At 41.4% G+C, this 26467-nt stretch overlaps 2 protein-coding genes across 3 annotated transcripts; both read left to right on the top strand.

The window, feature by feature from the left end:
• The first annotated feature begins 6 nt into the window (after nt 1-6).
• Nucleotides 7-8157, top strand: LOC122778467 (RAB11-binding protein RELCH homolog). 2 transcript variants are annotated; one of them, XM_044040427.1, is made up of 8 exons: nt 7-213; nt 418-500; nt 2051-2114; nt 2203-2341; nt 2431-2547; nt 4915-5003; nt 5380-5450; nt 6805-8157. In XM_044040427.1, exons 2-8 carry the CDS (start codon nt 433-435, stop codon nt 6923-6925), a joined length of 669 nt encoding a protein of 222 aa, XP_043896362.1. In that variant the 5' UTR covers nt 7-213; nt 418-432; the 3' UTR covers nt 6926-8157. The 2 variants fall into 2 exon arrangements, with proteins under 2 accessions (XP_043896362.1, XP_043896354.1); XM_044040419.1 differs by lacking the exon at nt 7-213 and having other exon boundaries at nt 345-500.
• A 3240-nt stretch (nt 8158-11397) lies between these two features.
• tnfrsf11a (tumor necrosis factor receptor superfamily, member 11a, NFKB activator) lies at nt 11398-25625 on the top strand. The gene is made up of 10 exons (XM_044040268.1): nt 11398-12350; nt 16731-16884; nt 17537-17662; nt 18131-18277; nt 18384-18474; nt 19009-19085; nt 19274-19381; nt 19468-19517; nt 19771-20680; nt 24034-25625. The coding sequence occupies exons 1-10, from the start codon at nt 12276-12278 to the stop codon at nt 24315-24317; spliced, it is 2022 nt and encodes a 673-aa protein (XP_043896203.1). The 5' UTR covers nt 11398-12275; the 3' UTR covers nt 24318-25625.
• Nucleotides 25626-26467: the final 842 nt, after the last annotated feature.

The following is a 26467-nucleotide window of genomic DNA, read 5'->3' as shown; positions in this document are numbered from 1 at the left end:
AGCACAACCACTGTTAACACTAACACTGCATGTCCGCATCATTCCGCAACACTAATCCATGCCCGCTCTTGTTGCCTCATCATGTTGCCAGCATGCAGCAACAGCACAATTCCAGCATGCTCCTCTGTAACCCATCCACATCCTCCTCCTCTTCCTCCCGACCCCACTCCTTTGAGGCAGGGCCCCTCCTCCTGACCGACCCATCAGCTAGGGGTGGGTTATATTCTCCTATCACTCTGTTTGTCTCTCCATCTCTTCTCTGTCCTCCCTTTCTTCCTGTACCTCCATCTTTTACCTCTCTCTCTCTCTCTCTTTTTCTCTCCTACCTCCCTCTGTATTTCCTCCTCTTCCTCTCTCTGTTTCCTTCCACCCTGCCTCTCTCCCTCTCTCTCATCCTGCTGTGTGGTGGGTTTGCAGTTGGTTCTCCGAGGCATGAGTGAAGCATTAGTAGATCGCCGGGCGGCTCCAGCCCTTATAACTCTGTGCAGTGGCCCCGAATTGTGAGTCAATCCACACAAGAAAACCTCTCTTGACATTGTCCTTCTGAGGGCTGCAATCTTACAGTGTGAAGCACAGGGAAACAAGAATTGGTCTTGCTGAGCTTAAATGGGTGCAAAAAAATAAAAAACCCTTGTGACCATGTGCCACTAAAAGCCTTCAGGCTGAATTTAACTCATGTGGCAGCTTCTGTAACTAACGTGTAATCCACTGGAAGAGGAAGTAAAAGCCTGGAGACATTTGTTTCTCTTCCTGTATCTTGTCATCAGTACACACCGCTCTGTAGCCCCAGTGAGTGGCTGATAAATTGTTCCTCTGCCCTTGTTTAATCTTCTGGGAAACACGTTTTGTTGCAATAAAATGGGACCGTGGATTAAAATTTGACACAGTTATGACGTCAGTGGTTACACTGTTGGAATGCAGCCCTTTTCATCTCATCATTTTATGCCTTCAATTACACATGTTGATGGACACATTAGCTGGACTGTTAGATTTATGGCATTTTAATGACATTTTGATGTGTCAATGAAAGAAAAAATATATAATGCATAATGAGAAATTAGTTTTTACTCCAGTACTCTCAAGATGACTTATTTATTTTTTCATTCATTGTCTACCGCTTAATCCTCCACATAAGGGTTGTGGGGGCCGCTGGAGCCAATCCCAGCTAAGATAGGGCAATAGGCAGGGTAAACCCTGGACAGGTCGCCAGTTCATCATAGGGAAGATGATTTCTCTTTAATCTTTTACTGCTCCTACTGACAGTGGAATGATTATGAACCATCACCCTCATTAAACCTGCTTATTGCAAGTCATTTTAACCATTGATTGTTTTTGTTATTATTATTATTATTATTATTATTATTTATTGTGCAGTAGAACATTTTTGTATTTTTAAGAAGGAAAAAAAACGTTTCGCTATTTTATATGATTTTTATACATTTATGTATATGACTTAAGAATAATCAATAACAAATGTAAACAGATCGTTGCTAATAACAGTTACCAAGTGCCCTGTCAAAAATGTAAACTTATCAGCAAAGCACTTTGAAATATAGTGTTTCAATTTGCAGCTGTCAGTACAATTTTGATAACGCTGATATGTCGTGCATTTAGATTACAGCCTGAAGTCTTTTAATACTAGATGGCGGTACAACATTAGTCACCACTTCAGTCATCACTGTGGATAGTCCATATCATAATCACGTCATGAGCACGTCCTACTTCTTTGTGGGTTTTAGTATGACGGCTAAATGGGAGCTAGATGTGACACTGTAATGGAAAGTGTGTCACATAAATGCATTGTTTGAATATTTTTAAGTCACGTAGGAGCGCTCTTTAAATAAATCTGGAGGGAAAGCTGATCAGTGACATAACCTCAGGCCGTCTGACTTGTTTTAACGTGGTTAAATCCCAGCAATCTGGCGATTCAAACATTGAAGAGTAAATCTTTGCAGACAGTATTTGACCAATTATGATTAGAAACCTGAAAGACAGGTTACATCTGACTGTGAGTGTTGAAACAAACATCTCGCTCTACTGCTGATTTTAGCTCAGTGAGGATATCCACTATTCCTGCCTTTGGTACCATCATGGAGACGGTCACGCAAAAAGAGGTAGGAAACATGAAATGTCAAACAAAGAAATCAAGACATATTAACTCAGTCACTTCACATGTATTAAAATGTCTGTCTGTGTGTGCAGCTGTTGGAGCGTGTAAAGATGCAGCTGGCATCGTTCCTCGAGGACCCGCAGTACCAGGATCAGCACTCCTTACACATGGAAATCATCAGGACGTTTGGAAGAGTCGGGCCTAATGCTGAGCCACGCTTTAGAGACGACTGTATGTGAAAGATCATGCACTACGTTTACACGTTTGGTTTTTCCAAGCCTCTCATGTGGTCGCTTTTGTCTTTTCCCTTTTCCCTCTAGTTGTTCTGCCACATCTTCACAAACTGGCACTAGCCAACAACAGCCAGCAAGTGGAGACCAAGAGAATCGACATTGCCACACAGCTGTTTGAGGCCTACAGTGCACTCTCCTGCTGCTGTATCCTTCCACAGGTCGTGACTAACGGGGAGTGTGAATGAGCATGATACGTATATATTGGTCATAATGGATCCACTTTTTTATCTGAGTGACTATAATTATTGCTCTTTTATATAGTTGACTTGACACAGAAAGAGAGTCTTGTGACAGGTCCGCTCACTCACACTTTAATAGCTAAGGGACTGTATGAATTTAGAATTTACCAGAAGTCCGTGTTATCGTTGGCCGAGGCTCCGCATTAACTGTCGTAACAGTGAGTCAATTGAAAGGTTGTTAGAGTAACTGCTCAAACGTAAGCGGCTCTGGTCGTACGCTTTTTTGGAGCGTGCCTGTGTAACTGAGTGATGGTGCACATCAGCATGGCCCCCGGTGTTTGAGTGTGTGGTTTGGTGTGTGTGTGCATGCGCGCGTTGGCAGAGTTTGCCTGTCATTTGGCAGAAGGAGAAAGGGAAAATAAGCTCCCTCCTTTTCGGGGTAGAGGTAATTATAGTGTTGCTTTAGCAAAAGGAAAGGATGAGAGAGGGAGAACGAGCGTGAGAGGAGAAAAGGACTTAACATCAGCTTCACTCATTAGTAACATGTTCACGAGAAAGGACTCACGTTTACACTACCCTGCCCCTGGCTCTGTCACTCTGTGATTCTTTCCACTTTAACTATTTCTCTTTTTCTCACACATCCCCCCCCACCTCTCTCTCCACTTGTCTCTGCTGTCAACCCCACCCACTTCCAACACACACATGCTCAGAAGACAGCTGGTCTGGGGTTCATTCCTGTGGGTTTTTGTCAGGCTGTTATTTCACAGTGCAGTCGTGTCCAGTAGGTAAAGCCGTAACCTCAGAAGTTGTTCCTCCCTCTGCATGTCTTTTTTTTTCTTGTAATCAGTGTGACAAGCTCTGAAATTGTACATTCCCATCTCTAAAAATATAGATTCAAGCTGGGTGCCCGTTCCCTTAGAGCTCCGCTGGCTGTGATCGGATACTGAGCTCATGCAGTAGCGTGAAAGACAAGGGAGCACTGTGCTTTTAAATTAAAGATTGTCATCTTTAACTTTAGAGAAATTTAGACGTCAAAGGAAAAATGTTTACTGACAGATAATTTTCTTTTAATATTTTTTTTGGATTTTCTCTCAAGTAAACTCCACCTAGCTTCCAGAAGCAATGTCCAAACTTGTTACTGCTTGCCCATGAAAACAGCTGCTTTTTAGTTTATACTGTAAGTCTCAACATTTAATTAAATGAAACAAGCAAATCTAGAAAATTCAAAAGTGAAATTTGCTTAATTTGTCTTCCACTCAATTCAGTTCAAATCCTGTGTACTGGGAAGAATCTGGCGATCACGATACAGGGATAACGATATGGTATATTGGAATATCTTGGGGATATTGTAGTTTTTCACCAAAATAGTCTATTTTAAGAAAAATACTGATCTTAAAAATACAATGTTAAAAGCATAAACAATATACAGTTTTCTTTCACTCGTTAAAGAAGAGAAAAGAAGAAATGAGTGTCAAATGACTGCCAACAAATGATCGAAGGCTTAAATACTTCATGAATTGTTGATCGAAAATCACTGTCAAGACTATTTCCATATGATGATTATAGTTCCTATAATAGCACACCATCAAATATCTCAACATTTTGTGACTCATTATTTTCCGTTACTGCGGCAAGAAGACCCGGGTTCGCAACCTGGTCAGAACAAGGACCTTTCTGCATGGAGTTTGCTTGTTCTCCCCGTGTGTGTGTGTGTGTTTCCTCTGGGTTCTCCGGTTTCCTCCCACAGTCCAAAAACTGTGTCAAATTGTCAAATTGGACACTGGAAATTGACTGTAGGTGTGAGTGTGAGAGTGGACCTTTCACCCCATGTCAGCTGAGATTGGCACCAGCGCCCCCCCATGACCTGAAAGCGGTAGAAGATGGATAGTGGAATATTTTCATTAGGGCTGCAACTAACTATTATTTTCATTGTCGATTATCCAATCATTTGGTCTGTAAAATGTCAGGAAATGTTGAAAAATGTTTTTCAGACCTGGAAATTATGATGTTCTCAATTATCTTGTTCTGTACACAAACCAAAATGATTTTGTTTTAATGATTTATTTGTTATATGGAGCAAGGAAACCAGAAAATATTCACATTTAAGAAGCTGAAAAATCAGAAACACTTGTCATAATAATGAAAAGAAAAAGCCTCAAACCAATTAATCGACTATCAAAATAGTTAGTTTTCCATCCTTATTTCCCAGATCTATTAAAAATAAGAATCTATATTTAACCTCCTTTGACCTGCATGGCGTAGCAGATGATCAGTTCATCTTTCTGTGGTCTTGTGAGGTTCTTGTGAAGTAGCCCCTTAACGTCCCGTACAGTCATTTCTGAGGAGGTGATGATCAACCACTTCCTCCCTGGCCTCAGATGTCTCCGCACTGACATGGAGCAACTCTCTCCTGAGCACGAGGTCAGCTGACACACACACACAGACATGCGTGCACTTATGGGGCTTGATTTTTATGTATTTCTTTTTTTTTACATGTAAATTACCAGCACAGTTGAGAGTGGTCAGACTGTCTCTTTCTCACTCTGTAATGGTAAAGACAGTCTGACACATTCATACACACACACACACACCTCTCCATATTTATTTGCGTCTCTGAATTCCACACGACCCATTTCATGTGAGCATTTTCCCATGGTGACTCGTGATCAGCTGACTGTCTGTCCGGTCTACATGCGACATTATGAGACAGGAATTATTTTCCTCCCTGGAAATTTTATTAATGAATCCACACACAAATGCAAGGTATATTTATATTTCTGTCATGTTTCTCCAACAGGTGATTCTGAGCTCTATGGTCAAAGAGTGTGAAATCAAGGTGGAAAACAGGGGAATGGCGGACGCACAGGGGTGAGAACAAGCTCCTGGTTCCATTGGTACAATCATGCCTGGAGTCATTTGTATTGTGTTTTTTTTAATTGTATAAGAGAAACTGTGGCAGTAGTAAGGGATGGCTTTCATGTGGTAGTTGAGAAGAAGAAATCCAACTGTGAAAAGAGAGAGATCACTACACAGTGTTGGAACTGGGCCCCTATTGTGGGCTCATTCCTCAGGGGAGAGCGTATTAGTTGTTGGAACCACATTCATTATGTGGGAATCTAAACAGAGAAGATGTGAAGAGCTGATTTGGTGAATCTGAGAGAGCTGGGACTTCAGCCATCTTGTTAACATGTGTTTAGGGCACATTTAAAAAAAAAAAAAGACAAGGGGAGTGTCTATGAATGTATTAAATTAGTTCACAGTACAGTATAGTCTGCATGTGTTTCAGTACATATGCTCAATATTTGGTATGTTCTCTTAAACTGTGAAAATATATATAGTATATGTATGTATATATATGTGTGTGTATGTGTACATATATATACACATGTATGTATATGTATATATGTATTATAAAACTGTACATCATACTTCATTAGACATATACAGTATATCATTTGTATGTTGCTATTTTGCAACAAAAATTGGTGGACTTTGTGATTTGCTAATTGTGTTGTTTTACATCTAGATTTTAGATCACCGAACTATTTCGTATTGAAATACTTGTATGCAATTGTTTGGTTACAACAAAATGATGGTGTTTTCCATGCAAACAAACAGTTGATACATGTCCTGTGTCCACGTTCCTGTGAAAGGACATGTTTTTCCACCAACATGTCAACACAATGAGATTGCTGTGCTTGATTTAAAGGAAGAGTTTAGGTTTTTTAAATGTATGTATGTATGTACACAACAATGTCCAGCCCAGTTGGTGGCGCACTCCTGATGATACACATAACATGCGTTTGCCTTTTTTTGGGACCAATCACATTTTTCATACTGTGGTTTCTCCAGAAGCCATGTAAGAATACTAACTTGTCAACAGCGTCCAAACTCTTTTAAAATTTACTGGCGTAAGGTCGGTGGTGGTTTTAAAGATGTGATGTTTGTCCTTGAGTTGAGCAACGCGGCTGTTTTAACAGAACGCTGTAACTGCTCTGCTGTAACGGCCTGAATCTCGTTGATTTGAAAAGAGGAACTTGCAGAGCCGTTAGACTGTAAAAGTAGAGAGCGACTGAATTGGCAAACAGCCTTTACTCTCCAATGGAGTTGAGGATTATCTAAGCTCATCAACAGACAGTCTTTTTTTTGTGATTGTGTTTGTCTTTCATAAAGCAGAGATTACCCTCAATTCAACTTTTTATAATGTGTTTTCCCCCTAAAGGTCCATGTCTATTGCCTCTAGTTTGGTGGGCGAGGATGCCAAGACCAAGTTCCTAAGTAAGATGGGTCAGCTGACCACCTCAGGCGCCATGCTGGCCAATGTCTTCCAGAGAAAAAAGTGATCGCGACGGCTGACCGATCGACCACCACTACACTAAACTGACGAAGCCCTGCCGTCTGTGGGAACATTTCATTTTCCTGAACAAAGCACTGGTTCAGCTTAAAGAACTTAATGGTCGAGTATCTTGCTTGTTCTCTTTCAAGAAACGAAGGTTTGCAGAAACTTGTGTCGTTTGAAAATCTCCGGCGCGGTAGGACCTGCGATTTAAAGGTAAAGAGCAGTGGTTTTTTGCGGTGAAAGGCTAAGGTTATTTCTCCCTACCCCCTCTGCTCATTCATCACGTCTTCATTCCTAATCATGGCGGAGGTATTGTCAAAGATTTGCTTTTTCAAATCAGTGTTGTTGACATTGACATTTCAGAAAAATGTGAGCGAGCCAGAGGGAGAAACGGAACTAAAACTAAAACCAACTGAAAATGATTCAAAAATGGACTTGTTTCTCTGACCACTCTGGACATGAACGCATCACTGAATTAAATCACGTTTTCAGTCCAGCACTTCTTGTGACCTGCTGGCTGTCATTTAGAATATTAAGTGTCAGTTTGGAGCGAAGGGTTTGTACGACAGGTTGCATTTGAAATTTGTACTGAAGGATCGAACCACGGGATGGCTCTCAGTCTGCTATGGATGCCTTGTGCAGCGTCTTCTGTACGGCTCGGAAGTAACGTCTACTTGAAGTTTAAAAAATAACAAAAAAACGTCTTGCCTTTATTCTTATTTCTTCAACGTCTTTCTCTCTTTTTTGTTTTTGTTTAAAGTTTCTATTTTATAACTTATTTATATCTTAATGAAGGAGAATCCATACTTAATTCCGACTTCCAAAGAAATTTGCACTTAGTATTTTTGTTCTTATATATATATAATATATATATATATATACACATGTAGATATTGTTTTAATTGAGAGGCTTATGCATAATGAACAACATCACTACTGTTAATGGAGGTTTTTTTGTCTGGCAATGTGAAGATGATGAGAACACTGATCATGATTCCCTCTCTCTGTCCGTAACTTCATGTCTCTCTGTGTTGCAGTCTCTTGTACTTTTTTTCTAAAGTGGGTATTTGGTTCTATTTTTATTATTTCCGTTGTCGTTCTTTATTTTTTGGATATGCTCGAAGAGAAACAGTCAATAACTGTATCATACACTGAACTGAAGAGGACCGTACTCTTATGTATATTTGAAATTGGTGTCATGGTGTAATAAAAGACGAGCGGTGAGTTGAATTTAAACGTACTCGTGGCGGCTTCATTGAATGTCTGCAGTGGAGCTGTTGTTGTGTCGACAGGTGTTCAAAGGCAGTAAAACGAAGCAATTTGGCAGACAAACTCTCACTCCTCTTCCCCTCAGCCTTTGATGTGGTCTATTGTGCGCTCATTATGACGAACCAAAGTCCATTTTACGGGACATTCCCAACAGGTTCACCCTTATTGTTACAGAAATAAAAGCACCGACCTGCTCTCGCGATTACACTTATCTCTCAGTGTCTGATATCTGGCCTTTCTTAAATTACGACTTGGTTAACATTCGGCCTAAATCTTTAAATTATGACGACTGACTTCAGTCAAAAACCATGTCCACTTCTCCTCAAAGAATTAAAAGCATAAGCTGCATTCTAGCGGAGAAAAACATACAACACAATATGTGTTTGCGGTTTGTCACCATCCTGGCAAAAGTTAGTGGACTACATTTTAAAAAAGGAAATGGGTCAGGCAGATTTGTGGTCCACGGTTGAACATTACACGAGTTGGTTAACGCCCACTGGTAAAGGACAGTATTTGCATATTTCGGCTAATATTCAACCATCGTCGCTGATAACTCGCCAGGTGGACAAATAATTGATCCGTGTCAGGGGTGGAGCTGCAGAGAGTGTGTTGTGTGTGGGTGTGTCTGTGTGTTGTTGTCTGTAGATATGTGTGTGTGTGCGTGTGCTGCCACAGATTCCTCATATGTGTCATGGGGCTGTTTTTTTCAGTGTGACGGCATGTTTAGACCAACAGGTCTGTAATTCTAATATAACCCATTTTTATATGCAACCAATTTTCACTTTTTCAGGCTCGAATGAAGTGTGATCTGTAATCTTCCCACGCAGGGGGAACAAACATTCATAATCCATTCATAATATTGTCCTTGTTTATTGATTTTAGGGGTAGTTTTGACTTTTATTGAGGGCCAGATAAATCTGAACCATGGGCCATGTGTGCACCATAAGGGCCCTTGCTTTGTTTTTCAGCGTGGGAGTCTGCAGTCTTGTCCTCGAGTCCTGGACTTAGACTAGAGCACTGACTACATTCAGATTTGAGTTGGGAGACAAGGATTCAAACCTTTTAGTCGATAAAGATGGGCCAAACGGTTGTTTGCCAGCTACGTCATTTCTGCTTTGTGTAGAGATTTTCTGTTTGAATGTCAAATCCGTAATGGTGCCAGAGTGGAACACTGGAGCCCAACTTAGAACCCGACTCAGACGCAACCTTAATGATTTGGACTCGAACACTGAGGACTCAAATTTTGACTTTTTTTTGTGACTCGAACCCTGAGGACTCGACTGCAACACTGGGTGTGGGATGAACAGCATTATTGCTTTTGCCAAATGTTGTATAATCAGTGGCAACTGGACTTGAAAATTTCTTGAAGTACTCACAAATCTCACCTTTTTTGAGAGCTTTGCCCCGGCTGAATAAGAATCTATACACACGCAGTATTGCCTTAAGTGTGTGTTTTTCCTGACATTTTGTTTCTGTGTGTGTAAATGGCATCAGCTGGCAGCTCTTACTCACATCAGTGACTCGGATGATTCACACATCACATCTGTTTCCAAAGCAAGCAGAAGCGCTGCAGTTCCAGTCTGAAAACCACCGGAACACGGTGGCTGGGCTTTAATGTTTTTATTCCACTGCTTGCTTGCTCTCTGTGGATCTGAGGACCATGTGCATGTTTTTCTGCCCTGTGCACTTTTCAGTGTGTTCTGGGGAGACCCTGCCTAACCCTTGAAGCTTCCTCCAAATTCTTAATACCAAAAACAGGCTGTGGCTGCTTTCTTCTGTGGAACAAGTAATGAGTGTGTTACATTAATGTGAACCATTCGGTGGCTTATTTTGTGTGTGTGTGTGGGTGTGTGAGTGCACGCATTTTTGCGTCCATGAGCTGTCTGGAATAGACCCACTCCATGAACTTGGGATTGTTGTAATTGATGCTTAGCAACACAACCCACAAACGTACAGAGCTGCTCAGTCTGACCCCGGTCACTTGATGCTTGTAAACCAGCATGGCGTCTGTCCATGGTCTGTCCATAGTGGATCTTTATCTTTATACGTCATTAATCGCCTGTAAAGTGACTTCTGCGTTTAACGCTGGCCTTAAACGAGGGCTTTTCTGCGCTGCTGGTTTGATTTAGTTTTAAGGAAAGACCTCAGTGTGAATGTAGTTGGGTGCGTTCAGAGTTAAGCTGAGGTTTCTTATTGCTAAAACAGTCACATCTGGCTCTTAATTGCTACTGTGCAACAGCTACAGGGGCCCCACTGCAAAACAGCTTCCCTCAGCATGTTTCTTTCAGAAAAAAAACATGAAGAGAGGGAGGACAGAACCCATTACCTTGACAGGCTCAGGTCAAAGCTTTCATTTTTTCCCCTCCATTTTCTCTGCTGTTAAGATGCTTTTTTTTTACTGTATGCTTTCATCGTTTGTTTTAATGCAATGATCGGCTGCTTTTTATCTGAAAACTAGATCATGTTTTTCATAATTGTGTTTGTGTGTGTGTGCTTTCCACCATTGATTTATTTTACAACAAAAATAATTAGAACACTCAGAAGTACATAACAAGTTTCCTCTCACAACACATGAACAGAAGTATACCCAAACAAGAAATCCCCAGTACAGGACAAAAACCCTTCACTCACATCCTTTTATTCTTATTTCCAAACATGTCACTCAAACAAACACACACATGTTTGCACAGCTGTTCTTTTTAGTACCCTGCAGTCACTTCCATTGAACTGAACGCCCTAAACAAATCATTATCTCTAACTTAATTACCAGTTAACCCTGACCTTAACCTAACCACAATTCAAATCTTTGCCGTAAACTTAACCAGTTTTTCTCAAATGAGGTTTTCCTTCATTAGGACCAGCTTTTGGTCTCTCCACTGAAGCCTCACCCCATGCTTGGTGTGTTTGTGTGTGTGTGCCCCCCCTGCTACAATAAGTGAGTATTGCTTCATTCTTTTTTTCCATGATCACTTTTCCTTTCCTGTGCCAACCCACACCGTCTTTCATCCGTCCCGGGCCTAAACATGCAATTCAATATTTGCATAACTGTCACCTTGAAGAGAACAAATCGTCCATTTTCTCAAACCTCCCCTTTCTTGCCTCGCCAAAGTGGGCTGGGTTCAGTGTGCGATGCAAATTTACAAGGAAATAAGCAGTGTTTTCCCCCCTCTCTCTACCTGCGTAGACGACCTGCACTATTTCATATTTGCAGTCACTCTTTTTCTTCTACGTACACCATTCCAGGAGTCATGCTCCAGGAACTGCACTCACACCAGCCCACATGGTTCCAGGATGAATGGCTCATGTAGGAAGTGAAATGTTTCATAAAGTGACCACATGCTTTGCCTCCAGTGAGTGAGGTCACATTTGAATTCTATGGTGGTGTGAGGTCATGGCACCGTTTGTAAAGCAGTCCTCTCAGGGATCACATGACAAATATTTAAAATACTATCTGACTACACCGATAGTGCATGAGCGTTTCTGAGTCAGAGAAGTTTATTTAGTGTCTAAACAGCCCCAACGTGCAAGTAAAATAACATAAAAGAAACAAAACACCAGTGAGTTACAATTGCAACAGGAGAAGTGAAAAATGCCAATTATGTCACAACAATATCCTAAAGCAATCATACAAACTAAAACTGTCACACACTCATTCATTCATTCACTCACAAATAGACTTCACTGCTTACCCTGAAGTGTTGAGAGTATTTATTTTTTTCTTGACATGAAGTATGACAAGGTGGTGGGAGGAGTTCCCACCCTCCCTCAGCCTCTCACTCTACTTTTACAAGCTGCTGCATGCATCCACCCTCTCTCACAAAGCGTGGGTGAAAGCAGAGGGAAGAAGATGAGAGCAGAGCAGAGGTGGGAACTGTTGCTGAACTAACCGGGAATGAGGGCGCAACAATGCCCCATGAGACGCTGTGGAGGCTCCGCCACGACTTTCCGCGCAAGCAGAAGTGATTAAGTGCGCCCAGAACTGTTTTTTCCCCCCTGATCTCAGCGTTCAGTTATTTTCTTGTCTGAAAAAGTTTGTCAAGTTTGTCTCAGCAGGAGCTGGTCATCATCACCTTCATCCAGCAGAAATGAGACTGACCTTTTCTACAAGCTGGATATTCCGAGGCTGGATAACGTGTGCGCTCGTCACCTTTTACGCACAGGTAAAACACACACTTCTGCGACTGAAACTTGTTTTTATTTCCCTGAAATCAAAAGTAGAGAATGTTTTACTCTAAAAAAAAAAAAAAAAGAACACATACAGATATATTCTCCTAAACTTGCAATCGGTTGTTTACTTTTTTTAAATATATGGCAAAGCAAAAAAAAGAAGAAAGAAAGGTGCGAGTTTTACTTGATGATGGTGTGTTTTTCTAGAGTAGATGGCCGTTAAAATGTAAAACAAAACACGAGATGATTTGTATCATCTGCTCTGAGGTGGAATGAAGGGAAGTGTGGAGGATGGTTGCATTTTTATGCCGGGACATTGACTGGAAACTGTTGGGTTTGGGTCGCGGCCACCTCTCCTGCACTCACTGCAAAAACGCCGCTGGCCACAAGAGGCTCTTCTCCCTCCACCACCAAAACACAGTCCCGGCACAGACGGGGGGGGACCAGCGCGTGTGCCAAATGGCTCATGAGTTGCGCGCAACAATAACGGTGCTGCAGGGATCCAGGGATGAAGCCGCTGGCTGCATTTCCCACACAAGATAGAACCGCAACTTTGTGCCTGCATGACATTTCGCTGCGCTGCTGTTGGCAGTGGTCTAGGGCGGCAGTGTGTCAGTGCCATATTGCTCAAAGGCATGGATAATTGAAATAACAACAAGACTGTTCGATGTCAGCGCTGATCCAATGCCACAATTTCGAGAAAAGAAAGAAAACCGAGTGAATGTCCAATGACAAGTTGATGTCCATGTTGTTGTTTAGTCCAACCAGCTAACTTCGTCCAGGTGGAGAAGTTTACAAGATGTGGTTGGAGTGGTGGGACTGCTGGGCACCAGATCTGTGTCTGTGTGTGTGTGTGTGTGTTAATGTTTGTGTGCTTGCATTGGTTACCTCTTTAGGACCTCGTCTGGCATTGACACAGTAGTCCTCAATGAGACAGAACCTCATAGGAAACTGTGATTAAGTTTAGTAAAGATTAAGGGTTAGGGTTAAGGCTTTGTTTGTCCAACTATATGGAATGTATATATCTTTGTGTGGACTAAAAAAACAGACGACATTCTGTCCCCTTTTTATGGATTAAGACCTGGTTTTAGGGTTAGAATTAGGTTTAGTCTAAGGATTGGGGTTTTGCATTTAGTTAGTGCTGGTTAAGGTTGCATTTCAGTGAGTGTACTCACTGTGATCGCTGTACAAAAACGTGTGTGTGTTTGTGTTTTACTGTCAGCCAGGCTTACGACTTTGACTGGAACAGATCCTCATTCTTCCCTGTTTTTCTCCCTCTGTTTCACCAGTGTGTGTGTGTGTGTGTGCGTGCATGCTTGTGTGAGTGATGCAGAGAGGTAAAGGCACGGGGGAAAAAAGGGTTTTTCACTTAAAAGCAGTGGTAAGGAGAGTGAGCAAACACAGATATTATGCACGGAAAAATGAGTCAGTGTGCAAAACGAGGCACAGGATTATTCCGTGTTCGTTTTGAAGGTGACACTGCAAACCCTTGGCTTTGGTTTGTTCTCACCATGGTCTTGCCATTACTGACTCACCATATCCCCAATGAATTCCCCTTCATTTCTTTGGTTTTTCGACTGCTTCATCCAAAGCAGATCAAATTCTTTTCAAACTGTCTGATTGAGCAATACAGGATTACTTCAAGATGCCAGAGCTTAAAAGTCAATATATGATAATAAAACGTTCTGTACCTATGGGGCTCCTGTACTTAAGACTCACCGTCATCCAGTCATGCACTCTTCCATCCTTCTGTCATCCACCCATCAACAACCCCTCTCTACCTCTTTCCTTCTCAATATTTACCTTTAAACTTCCATCAGTGGTCGTGTTATGTCTACTGTGGCCTGAGCGATAACACAACGCTGCCTCAGGCCTGCAGCTCCAAACTTGATTGGGGCTGGAGTTCAAGTGATTTATTAGGTATTTGTTCTTGAAAACAATAGACCTTTGTTTGAAGAGAGGAGAAATTGTAATTGTCTTTAAACCTTTGCTTTGACTCACTTTTTTTTATTAAGCGCTGTCAATTTCCCTGAATCAATTACCGCAGACTGGAGGATTTATTTCATGATTATGAAGTCAGTTGTAATTGTGCATATTGTAAAAATTGTGCAATAAATATATATATACATAGGATTTGAGATCAAAATTTTATTGTATTTGAGCAGGTGGAACTTCAAAGGTTCAGGGTGTTGTGCAATATGCTTCATTTTTTCTTTTTTTTACGGCACCTTATCACGACTGCCTGAAACACAGAGGCCTAAAAGTCACACTGTGCTTCTTTAGGCTCGTTGCCAGTGGCTGCTGTGGCCGTTATGCAAATTCTCTTGTGCGCTGACGGCAGAAGGAATGCACTCTGTATCGCACCCCTGCTCGATAGGATCACACGGATGGTGAAGGATTTTTGAAGGAAGATAAAAGAAAGACAGGGAAGGGTAATCAGAAAATCCTCACCACGGGGGCAGGGCAGCACTTGCAATGCTTGTGTATTTTTCCATTCAATGCAAATGTACCGTATTTAACCCCATTTTTATTTTTTACAATTTTTGCTTCACACACATTCAAACCTAACTGTATATTTCTGCCCGTACCGTGTCAACTTTGAGGTGGACGTCCTATCTTTAGCGTTGTGATAACCTATAATCATATAGGGTGGATCAGCTCCTTTCTTCTTCCTGTGTTTAGTGTGTGAAAACATCTTGGCCCATGTTAGCTGAGACCCAATGTTTAGATGTGGCCGGAGCGAAAACACAGCTCGCAGCATTCTTTCGGGTTCTTGTGTGCTCTGGCTCAGTCTTGTTGACTGACCAACAATGTCTCTGCAGATGTGTCTTCATCGATCTATCTAATCTAATCTGATCTAATCCATCTAATCCACTCCGAGACATGAACATTATAGTTATGGGAACCTTTCCCTACCTCTGTCACATCTGTTTACTGCAGCACATGGTCCTCATTAGAGCTGCGGTCGGAGCCATGAGCTTCATTATTTCTCTGGTAAGATTATAAAACAAAGACTGGCTGATGTGTGAGACACTGAGTGGGAGGTAATTAAACGCTTGCTCGTGTTCATGTTGTTGCTGTTTTTGCCCGAGGCCGAGCAGACAGACGCCCATACTCGACAGATTTTTGCCGTGGAGGTGTGTGAAAGCAAGAGAAGGCTGTTTGAATAGAACAGTATCCATATATTTCTCTTTTTGATTTGCTCCCATGGATTGTTGGATTGTTGATTTTTTTTTTTTTATCATACTAATGCATGAATATGATACTACACCAAGAGGACAGGGCATTTCTATATGCATCGTAAGTCGCAGACACACAGATACATCATAGGAAAGAAAGTTCCAGTTGCTATAATGACAGAAAGGAAGTTGTTTCTGCTGAATGTTGCTGCAGCACCAATTTTTCTCCAGTGTACAAATTACTATAGGACAAAAAAGGTGTATAATTTCATGGGAAAAATAAACGTTGAGAAGTGCTGAATGTGAAAAAGGTCAGAGCACAGTCTGGTCTATAGGTTGTGTTTTTCTACATTTATATAGACACTGTGGCTTTGGCATAGTTTCTGTCACAACAGCCAGATTCTCTAATTCAGCAGTGTGGTGAGGGCGGCTGGTGGGTGGGTACACTGTGTATGTGTGCTTGGTTTTACCTTTGTGGACCTTTTTCTTTTTTACTAGAGTTCCCAGATGTTTCACTGTAACAAGAACTCTGGTGCTCCGTGCTAATGCTGTGGATTTCACTGATGAATCATGGCAAAAAAGACTTTATTGCTTTATTTATGGTAAAAATAAAGCAGGACGACTGATTTTTCAGAAGTGTCACACCCATGAGATCCTTTTTAAATCCCACATTTCATTCTCTTTGTTGTATTTATGTAATGGGCCAGTTGACTAAGCTGATAATTACATGAATTACATTTTAATATCTCACTAATGTGGAGCGGGAAAGCATCTGCAGTCCATTGTTTATTAATTCAAGTCCAATTAGAGATGATTGCATTTAATTCCGTTTGGTTCTCTTTGTGAGTCTGGGTGTTATAGGGTTTCAGTTTGTTGGTTTGGAGGCTGAACGCTGCTGCGGTCAAGTGCTTCTGACATTGTGGAAAGAATTCCTGGTTGTGTCTTGGAAATGTTCTAACCATCGTCCTCTTCCTCTCATTACTCACTGACATCTCAAAATATCTCATGTGAATAAAGAGTGAAGAGGGGAGACGCAGTGAAGCGTGGCGTTTATCAAGGGAAAATAATGGTTCAGTAAAATCAAACTGGGTTATTTTTTGTTTGCAGAAAGAACACACTGTCATATTAAAAGCTAAACTTACAAAACAACAGAAAGCCTATTTTTAATATTTGACATGTTTGTTTTTTTTTAAGGATGTGATCTCGAAGCCTGGCTCCCGCTCCCCCCGCGACCATCAGAGGATCAGCAATACAGATGTGGGATGGACGGATGTGATCTCCAAACCTGTCAAGTGTGATGAAAGTCATTACATTAAAGACTCCAGGTGCTGCAAGAAGTGTGGGCCAGGTAAGAATAATACACTAACTACACTTACTACACTAACCCTGACCTAAACTTCACTCAAAAACCAGCCTGAACCTCAAAACCCTGAAAACTGAACGTCTTAACAATGACATTTTATTGTCAACACAAGTGTAGAAAGAGATCACTCACACAAACACACACACACACACACACACACACACACTCTCTAGAAATCAGAGCTTAACATATGATGCAGAAAATTGCATACACATTTGCTGATTAACAACTTATACCACTTATTGTCTGTGTCCCCATTTGTCATGTCTGTCTGCACCGCGGTGAACTTTTCTATTTTAAATAGAAATCATGTATAACCTAAATGTTAAACACATAAAACAGCTGATCAAAAACATTCATATGGAAAAAAACTCGGTTTCTGAGCAAGATCAAGTTTCTGAGAACATGAAAATAAGCACGTTTAATGAAATTATAGCCGGCTGATGCCAATCATTGAATAAATGGCACTTCGACTTCTTGTCTTACAGACACACATTTCCATTTACATCACATACCCACTAATCTAGTCTAAAAGAGAAAAACAGCTTCAAACAGAGTTTAACAGAGTTTTTCTTGTTGATACAATCGTCTTTATTTTCCCTCCCTAACGTCTCTTTCTTTCCATTTTTCCTCTCAGGCTTACGTGTGCTCACCCACTGCACTGATTTCCACCAGACGAAATGTATTAAATGTAATCGTGGCGAATACCAACCCGGCTTGACTGAAGAGGATCGCTGTCTTCAGCAGAAGTTCTGCGATCCAAGTCAGTACCGACGTCTTCTTCTTTGTGGGTTTAAAAAATAACCATGAAAGCGGCCTTAAGTATTTATTGTCGTAGTGAAATTTGAGAGTCGACTTTAACGAGATTTTCTCTGATCACCACAGAGAATGTTCCAGTCTGTAATTGTTGATGTTAGAATTGATAAAAATAATTATCCAGGAAAGTGTCACATGGGCTTATGCATCAATTAGAATGCATAAATATACATATATACACTTTTATCTTGGCCAAGGAAAAGAATAACATCTCTGTGAGGGAAACTAAAACTGGAATAAAAAAACGAATTATCTGTAATTACTTTGGAGTTGTTTATCTCAAAACTACAGTTCCAAACTAAACAGAAGCAGCAAGCACAGATTCAGTTTATGCAGTGCAGTTTTAGACACAGCACAAAACGGTTTTGGACCTAACTTTGCTCTAAAACACTCTCCCACTCGCTTTGACTCCTAGTTAAGGGATTTACGGAGCGGCCTGAGAATCCAGTTGCAGAGGAACCGTGTCGCTGCCTCCCTCACCTGCAATGCTACCCCATCAACTGTGAGTACTGTGAGAGGATACCCATCTGCAGTGCTGGGTACGGACTCGAGGTCGATCCTGGTGAGACACACAATCACAAGTCACGTCCACAGTGCCACACAGTGACACAGCGTACACAATGTACAAATACATACTGTGATATGTATGTATTTGCCGTTTGTTTCAGAATCCACCAATGGAAGGAAGATCTGTGTCGCGTGCAAGAAAGGCTTTTTCTCTGCCGACAACAACGTCGAACAGTGCAGACCATGGACGAGGTAAGCGTGGACACACACACACACACACACACACACTCACATTTCTGTGCAGCCAGGGAGAATATTTCATTGCAGTGGATTAATGATAAAGAACCACAGAGTGCTGTTTGATTTTTTGCCCCTTTGGAATAGTTGACATGTATATTACATTCAAAATGTGTCACCGGAGCCTCAGAATCGGGGTCCTGCCTTATTAGGACCAGGCTTTGGTCCCCATGAGGCTCTCTGGCCCTGAAGAAGTCATTGTGTCATACCAGAAAGGTTCCTTATATAAGTAACAAAAAATCAGTACACACAAACACGCAGACCACAAGCCACACACCAGCTTCCACCGCTGTCCAGATCTGTTGACAACGATGATGATGATGATGATTGACAGACAGACGGAGACAAATCTATCTCGAGTGGGAGGTTGGAAGCTTGGTGATGCACTGTGTTTGGGGGGGAATAAAAGAATAAAACAATCTGAATCAATAACACATTTCCCCATGTAGGTTTTCCTATTTAATCCGATTTTTTTCCCTGCTCTTCCAGCTGTAAGGCTGAGGGCAGGACTGAGACTCATCCAGGCAGCGCTCAGGCTGATGCAGTGTGTGGACCACATGTGTCTGGTGAGTAACGTGAAACACGTGCCACACTTTCAAGCAAAGTTTCACATCTGCAGAAATCAATCAAAGCAATCGAGTCCTGCTGCTCCACGTTTTTTGAAAAAAAAAACAAACAAACAGACTTGATTCTACTGAGCAGTAAACTGACAGTAAATGTAGAAACGAGAGCTCTGAAGTTGCCTTTCTCACAGGCGCAGCTTCCTCGTGGGTCATAGTTTCGGTTCTGTCAGTCATCACTGTTCTGTGTCTCCTCATCCTGCTCCTCTTCTGCTACAAGGACAAACTGAAATTACTCTCTGGTGAGTTACAGCTCAAAGTTCTCCATACGACTGATGTTTTCTTTCTTGTAGTATTGTGATGTGCAGTGTGTTGCCTCTTTGTTTAGTGAATCTGCGATCGTGTGTTCAGAATCTGAAGAGGACAAGAATACAGCAGGTAATGCTTCAATTAAATCAATTTTAGGACCTTGGAAAATGTTGATGCCACTTGTAACACGTGAAACGTTTAAAATAGTGGAAGAAATGATGGGTTACCTTTACAATAAATGAGTGTTTTCACCTGCCATCAAGTCAGCCACATGTTCTATCTGTGAAAATATAAAAAAAACAAACAGTACTTACTTGTGAACATAGGATTTGGGAAATGTTTAAAATGCATGCAGAAAGTGACAATTCTTCTTTCCTTCTAGGAGACCTTGGCCCCTCTATACCACAGCGGAGGCCCCAAGTGTGCACCGTGTGAGACGACCAAGCTCATCTGCCAAGCACCTCACAACCCAACAGACGACCCACCGTGCACGTTCCTCACATCTGTACCTGAAGTCAAGGTCTCGCTGCCGTTTACAGCAGATAGGACGGAGACGGAAGCAAATATGAAGGAGGCGGTGACAGAGGATCAGAGCGAAGGCTCTGGAGAACCAGAAGAGGTGTCGGAAGAAGAGGAGGAGGAGGTTGTGAGTGTGTCTCCTCTTATTGTAGGTTCCTGCGTGTGTGTGATTTCCATTCGTGAGCCTCTGGAGGTCGGGGAGAATGAGGACTGCAGCCAGGCGGTCAGTCCTGGGACTCTAGCAAACTGCTCATGTCGAGGTCTGGATGGAGAGCGGGAAGGAGATGGAGAGAAGAGTGAGGGTGATGGACCTAAACAGAAGATAGTTTTGTGCAAGAGTGAAACAGGTGCTGCATCTTTTGTCTCTCTTTCTTCTCCACTCGTCCACACCTCGTCTGGAGTCCCTCCATCCACTCCACTTCCTGAACTCTGCCTGCCTGTGTCTCAGGCTCTGGTGCCACCGGAGTTCAAACCTCACGTGATTGACAGGTCGCTTGTAAAACAGGAGGAATTATACATACTGACGAGGACAAACTCGTCAGAGACTAGTACAACGTCTGTGATGTCCTCGGTCAGTCCCTTGATGACCTCCTCCTCCTCGTCTGTTGGAGATCTCTACCTGGACAAGCCACCTGAGGCGTCTGGACCAGAGCGAGGCCAGGGACTTTGCTGGGAGGACAGTAGTGGAAACAAGCTTTCTTCTGGGGATTCAGAACTTGACTGTTCACCCGAGAGCCTCCATAGTCAACTGGATGAACCAACGCTTACCTCAGGTAGGTTCAAAAATAAGAATGAGCTGGCCAAAATGACTGGATTGGATATCTGCAAAGAAATCTGATGTGATTTGTTTACCCTAAATATGATGTAAATGCTTCCCTAAACACAAATACATCAGCTCAATGTCTTATTAACAGGTAAGTTGTTAACTTTTCACTTTTCACTGTCCCTCAAATATTCCGACATAAATTCCTACAGTAGCACTGGCCGGCTCGTGCGTGCAAATATTTATCTTAACTTAGGGAAACTAATGCTGTTGCTAACCTTTGAGTTGCACCTGGGTTAAATATGACAAACATCATTTATTTGAAATTTTTAAAGAAAAACAACCTTGACGGCTACTACAGTGCACCTCTTTGTTTTTATGCACTTTTAGGTCAACAAAGGGACATAATGAGTAAAGTATTTTTTATTTCAAAGTGAAAAACATAACTGCTACTACCTCAGATTCAGTTAAAGTGGTATTGAGCCATTCTAACTTCAAGAAGTTTACCGACTAAGACAAAGTTAGAGATTTAAAGGAAGGAAGGAAGGAAATGTTTTTAAAGAAATCACATTTCTTATTATTTTTTCACATATTTGTCTGACTATCACAAAATCATCTCTGGTTTCCTCCAACAGTCCAAAAACATGCAGATTTGGGGATGAGGCAAATTAGACGCTCTTAATTGACTGTAGGTGTGATGATTGTTGCCCCCCCGGAAAAACCCTTGTGTGAAGGATAAAGCGGTTGATGAATGGATGAATCTCATAATGACAGCGTGGTACTTGATATTGTGGGGTTAAAAAGTCAGATCCCATAATTATCAGATCAAAATTCAAAAAGTACTGAATCAAAATATGTATAAAAACAGATGTAATAACAGGATTTCATATATATGCGAGTATAATCCCAGAATGCTATAGCCGCTCAGTAATCTCTGTGTAAACTGAACACGCGGTGGTTGTGCGTGATGGGGATAATGGCTCGTTGGGACCACAGTTGTTTGCCAGGTGGACTCTTTGATGCGTTCTGGGTTTGTGTAGGCAGTCTTCGCTCTGTTGCCACAGGGTCATACACATACATGATTTGAGTGTTCCCTTACCCCCAAAGTGGGAGGGACGAGCCACCAAGAATAACATTCAACTCAAACTCATGTCGGTTTCTATGGAAAGTTTTACAGTCACAATTATGAACTTGTATTGTTCTCACAGCGGCCTTTAAAAATCTGTGGCAAACATATTTATGCGCTGGCCACTGAGTGGTTACGGTGAATTATAAGAGCAGTATTATTAGGACAGTGTGATCGGGGGGAAAGTGGTTCACTCAAACTGGGGGTATCATTAGGTGAGCATGCTGAACACAACTCATAACAAAGGATCACATTCAGCAGAAGAATACGAAGCCTGTGTGATTCTTTTTCTTTGAAGAATATGTTTTATTAAAACCAGTATCAAGAGTTGAGACCACACACACACACACACACACACAGGCAGCAAGAATAAAAATATGCATTTGTATGTTTCAGTGTGTTAAGTGTGTGTGTGTGTGTGTGTGTGTGTGTGTGTGTGTGTGTGAGCGCGTCAGCGAACGATGGCATTCACAGCGCAGAGCTCCTGTTTACCCAGAGTTCCATAGGGTTGTGCAAAGTGACCACAGCTTTAATTGAAGCAAGATGTGTGCAACTTGAGTAATACTTTCAACACACACACACACTCAGAGACTTTGTGAAGACTATTTTCAACGACTGTGACTGACAACGGAGCGCTTTAATTACATGTTTTGAACACCATTTCCCATCATGCAGTAATGGCAGCTGATTAAAGCGGCTTCCCGCTCGTGCTATTTAAAGGTTATGAGGTCAGAAACTTCACCTGTCCATCTGAAAGTCTCACGCATACAGTAGAGGCTGACCGGTTTGCAATATAAATGTCATCTGTTGGTCGTTTAGCGGCTCCAACATAGAAGTTATGGACGTTTTATGTGTTTGCTTAAAGGCTCATCAGCAATGTTAATGACCCAGATTCATCCTTTAAGTCTAGGAATTACACTGGCAGCTGACCAGACCAAGTAACTCTAGATGTTTTTTAGGCAAAACTGCTTCCAAATTTGGTTCAGTTGGAGATTCATCAGGCGAGGGGGTTCTACTAGAGTTCACATTTACCGCTGTCTGAGTTGTTGGGCATCCAGGAAAATCAGCCTGGTATTAAAAAAAATAAAAAAAATAAAGGATAAACAGAAGAACCCCAGCAGAATCCATGGCGCTTTGTTTTCAGAGTTGTGGTGAAATGTCATAGTTTGAAGCTGGACCTCTCAGACTGCTTTTCCGGGAAAGGCTCTCAAATGGGGAGCACAGACACACTCTCTCTATCTCTCTCTCTGTGAGTTTGTCTGTCTTTGTGTGTCCAAATGAAGCCTGTTTGCTTGAATTGACTGCAATTGTGTGTGTGTGTGTATGTGTGAATAAATGAAACATGAGCCGTGAGTCACGGAGGGTCGGCTTATTTTGTCTGCTGGAAAGTCAGACAGGCGACTGGATAAAATAGGAACCAGAGGCTTAATGTGATGAAAGGTGTCTTGCAAAACAATAAAAAAAGGGACAGTTTATTTCTTAATTTACCTGACTGGCTCGAATTCATATGTGAGCCATACATGGACATGAGGAGATTGTGCAGATGATTCACTTAGAGGAACGTGTCGCTGGATGAAGTAAAGGTTATAAAAAGTTGAACAGCGAGTTCTCAGCCATGTCTGTAAAACCCTAAAGCTTTTGTTTTGAGAGGTCTTGAGCTTTCTCACACTAAAATGTTCTGGACATTCTGGAACAAATATGGCAACAAGGACATGATATGGCATATGTCTATGACGCTGTGGTCAGCGTGCGTGGTCATCACACCCACGATCCATTTGTCATGCGAGGTTAGCTAAGACTTAGTCCGCCTCTTTCATAAATGTCATGAAGTTTAGTGTGTCAAAGGAGAATTTAAAGACGGCATTTTACACAACGACACTATACATATATATATATATATATATACGTTCATATTTCTACACATTTCCCCAAAAAAGTGCTATTTTCTATACCAGAGAGGGAAGTGGGGATGTTGATTCATACCCCTGTTTTTGTCACTGATGCACATTAGAAGCAGGAAGTGTGGTAATTTGTGTTCAACGAAATTCAAGGGAAATGTACATAAATGTAAGTATTATCCCTAAATTAAATTCCTCACCCTTGAATATTTACATTTAGTTAGTTTTCACTTTGCAGTATAATAGAACAGTCACACAACAACACTTACTACTAATAAAAACAGGTAAAAGTAGCAGCATAATAAGTTTTTTTTTTTTTTATCTCTTTTTCCTGATTAGGTCAGGTGTTGGGGAACCACAACACCACCTTCATCTCCAGCGGTCAGGTGATGAACTTCAGCGGCGATGTCATTGTCGTCTACGTCAGCCAGACGTCCGTAGGCAGCGAAGGAACAGGGCCGGACGATGCCTTCGGAAGCCCAGTCCAGGAAGAGGCCAGTGAGGCCGCTCCGGTTTTCCGGGGCAACCCGAGGTCACGAGGGGATTCCACGTCCCACACCACAGTACTAGATGAGACACTGCCGGTCCATGAGATGATGGAGGAGCGGCCGATGGGGAAGTGAAGAGTGACCTGTGGCTGTATTTTTTATATATAAGTATATATGTATATATATATTGTAGCTCCCAATAAAACCAGAAAACTTATTTTTCAAAACACACCAGCTTTTAATGACTAAGAAGGAAGATTGCGGTTGATTCGAATAAAATCTGATCAGTCTGCTGACCAAGGAGGATTTTTAACCCTAATGTGAAAATATCAATCCATGTTCATCATTTTATTAAATTGTAATCTTCAATAACTCGTCCCACTCCAGACTTCAGACGGAAAACAGTCACCTTGGGCATCTCTACCAGGCCTTTTTTCACTTTTCATCGGAAAGCTGCAGGCCTTTTTCAAATGGAAACTCCCTTCATTCCAGACGGTGATGGGAAATTTTGTTGGGAATTGGATGTGAAATTAGAGTTCTGACTGGAAGAACATCCTGTTTTTATGCCTGTGTGGAAACTGTAGGTGGGCCTTGACACAAAAGACTTGGTACATTTACTATTTCCCACCTTTTTAATATTAAATAGCCTGCACTGCAGTCGTCTGACTCCAGTGACTAACCAGTGTGAAATTGACTTTTGGATAGTTTGGATAGTTTCCCTACCTAACTCAATATCCACCACGTAGAATATTAGACTGCCATGAAAGTAAATATTTTAAGGGAGAAGTTTAATTTAATTTAATGGCTAAATTATGATCTGGCAGAGTCAGATTAAAGTTTTTGTTTTTTTTAAGGGAGTGATTTTTCCATATTTTTTTACATTTGCAGGATCTAATAAAAGCTATTTTACAGTCTGTAGTACAGAGACACATCTAATTCTGGTACAACGCTTGTTTATCCTGTTTATCTTTTTTTTGTACTCTCATCTTATTATTGCACCTCAGGTGCAGTTTGTGTCTTAAGAAAAATGCTGTGCATTTGATAAGCTATTTTATTACTGGTTTGTTTTGTTTCATTATGTTTTCCTGTGCAAGCCTTGATGAAGAAAAAATAATTGAATTTCAGCAGCCAGTTTACTTAAAGTAGATAGTTTATGTGATCTGTCAGATTTGAATGTGATCGACGCTTATGTACACTTCAAAAGAAAAACCAGCATGATATATTTTGTGAAATAAGAATGAATATTCCTTTTGTTGCTTCCTCTCATTTGATTTGTGGATGTGTTAGTTAGAGCCTCCCTTTCTAGGAAAGGGACCGTTTGATTCTGAGCTCATTTGATGTATGCATCCTTACAGTAATTATGTACATATCAATCAGACGCGTTGCAATGAATGACTGAAAGAATATTTTTTTGATTGAAATTAAAATGTGTTTTGCATCTAACCCTTTCCGGGATGGCTGCCATCCCACTCTCTGTGGCTTCTCTCTCTCTCAACTTTCCTATTCTGGGGTTCGACAAATTACAACCAATGAGTCATTTATCTCCCCGAGATGATCTATAATCTTTGTGAAGCAAATGCTAATTACACATGTGGCGAAGTCTCTTTGTCTTTGTCCCCGCGCTGACAGACGGGGAGGAAGGCAGGCGGCCTTTCATCGGGGCTTGGCGATGTTGAGCAGCTGTGAGGAAAAACTAATCTAGCCATCAGACCAACTAGCGTCACAGAGAGACCACATGAGAGGAGCTGGCAGCACTCATTTAGACCTGGTTTGGGTCAGCAGGAGTGTGTTTATATATATATATGCGTGTGTGTGTGTGTGTGCATCTTCTCTTAGGGTGTGAAAACAGGAAGTAATGACTAACTTTCACATGGTTTACATGAGATTTGCCTGGATGGCAAACACACAACTTGACTGTTTCTTTAAATGATTTGAGTTCTTGCTTTTCCAACTTTCCATGTGTGTGTTTGTTATATTTTTAAGCTTTTTCTGGCCTAAAAACATGACCTTGTCAGGACCACTAGTCCTAAAACCTGGTTCTAATGAGGGCTAAGAGTTTAATTGTGGTTAGGTTAAGGTTATGGTAAGCCATTGACTGTGTGAGTGTGTGTGTGTGTGTGTGGGGTTGTGTTCCACTGCTTGTTGCTACAGTCCACCCCCTACTGGTAACTGCCAGTTAGCACACCAATGATGACAAATCTCAAAGTTGAGTGGATGTATATGATGCTTGTATGTAAAGTATAATTATTATAATTACATACGAGCATCAAAATAATGTGAGACAA

The sequence above is a fragment of the Solea senegalensis genome, linkage group LG1 (assembly GCF_019176455.1).
Source record: "Solea senegalensis isolate Sse05_10M linkage group LG1, IFAPA_SoseM_1, whole genome shotgun sequence".
NCBI classification, from domain to species: Eukaryota; Metazoa; Chordata; class Actinopteri; order Pleuronectiformes; family Soleidae; genus Solea; species Solea senegalensis.
This window is presented reverse-complemented; position numbering and strand designations above follow the sequence as displayed.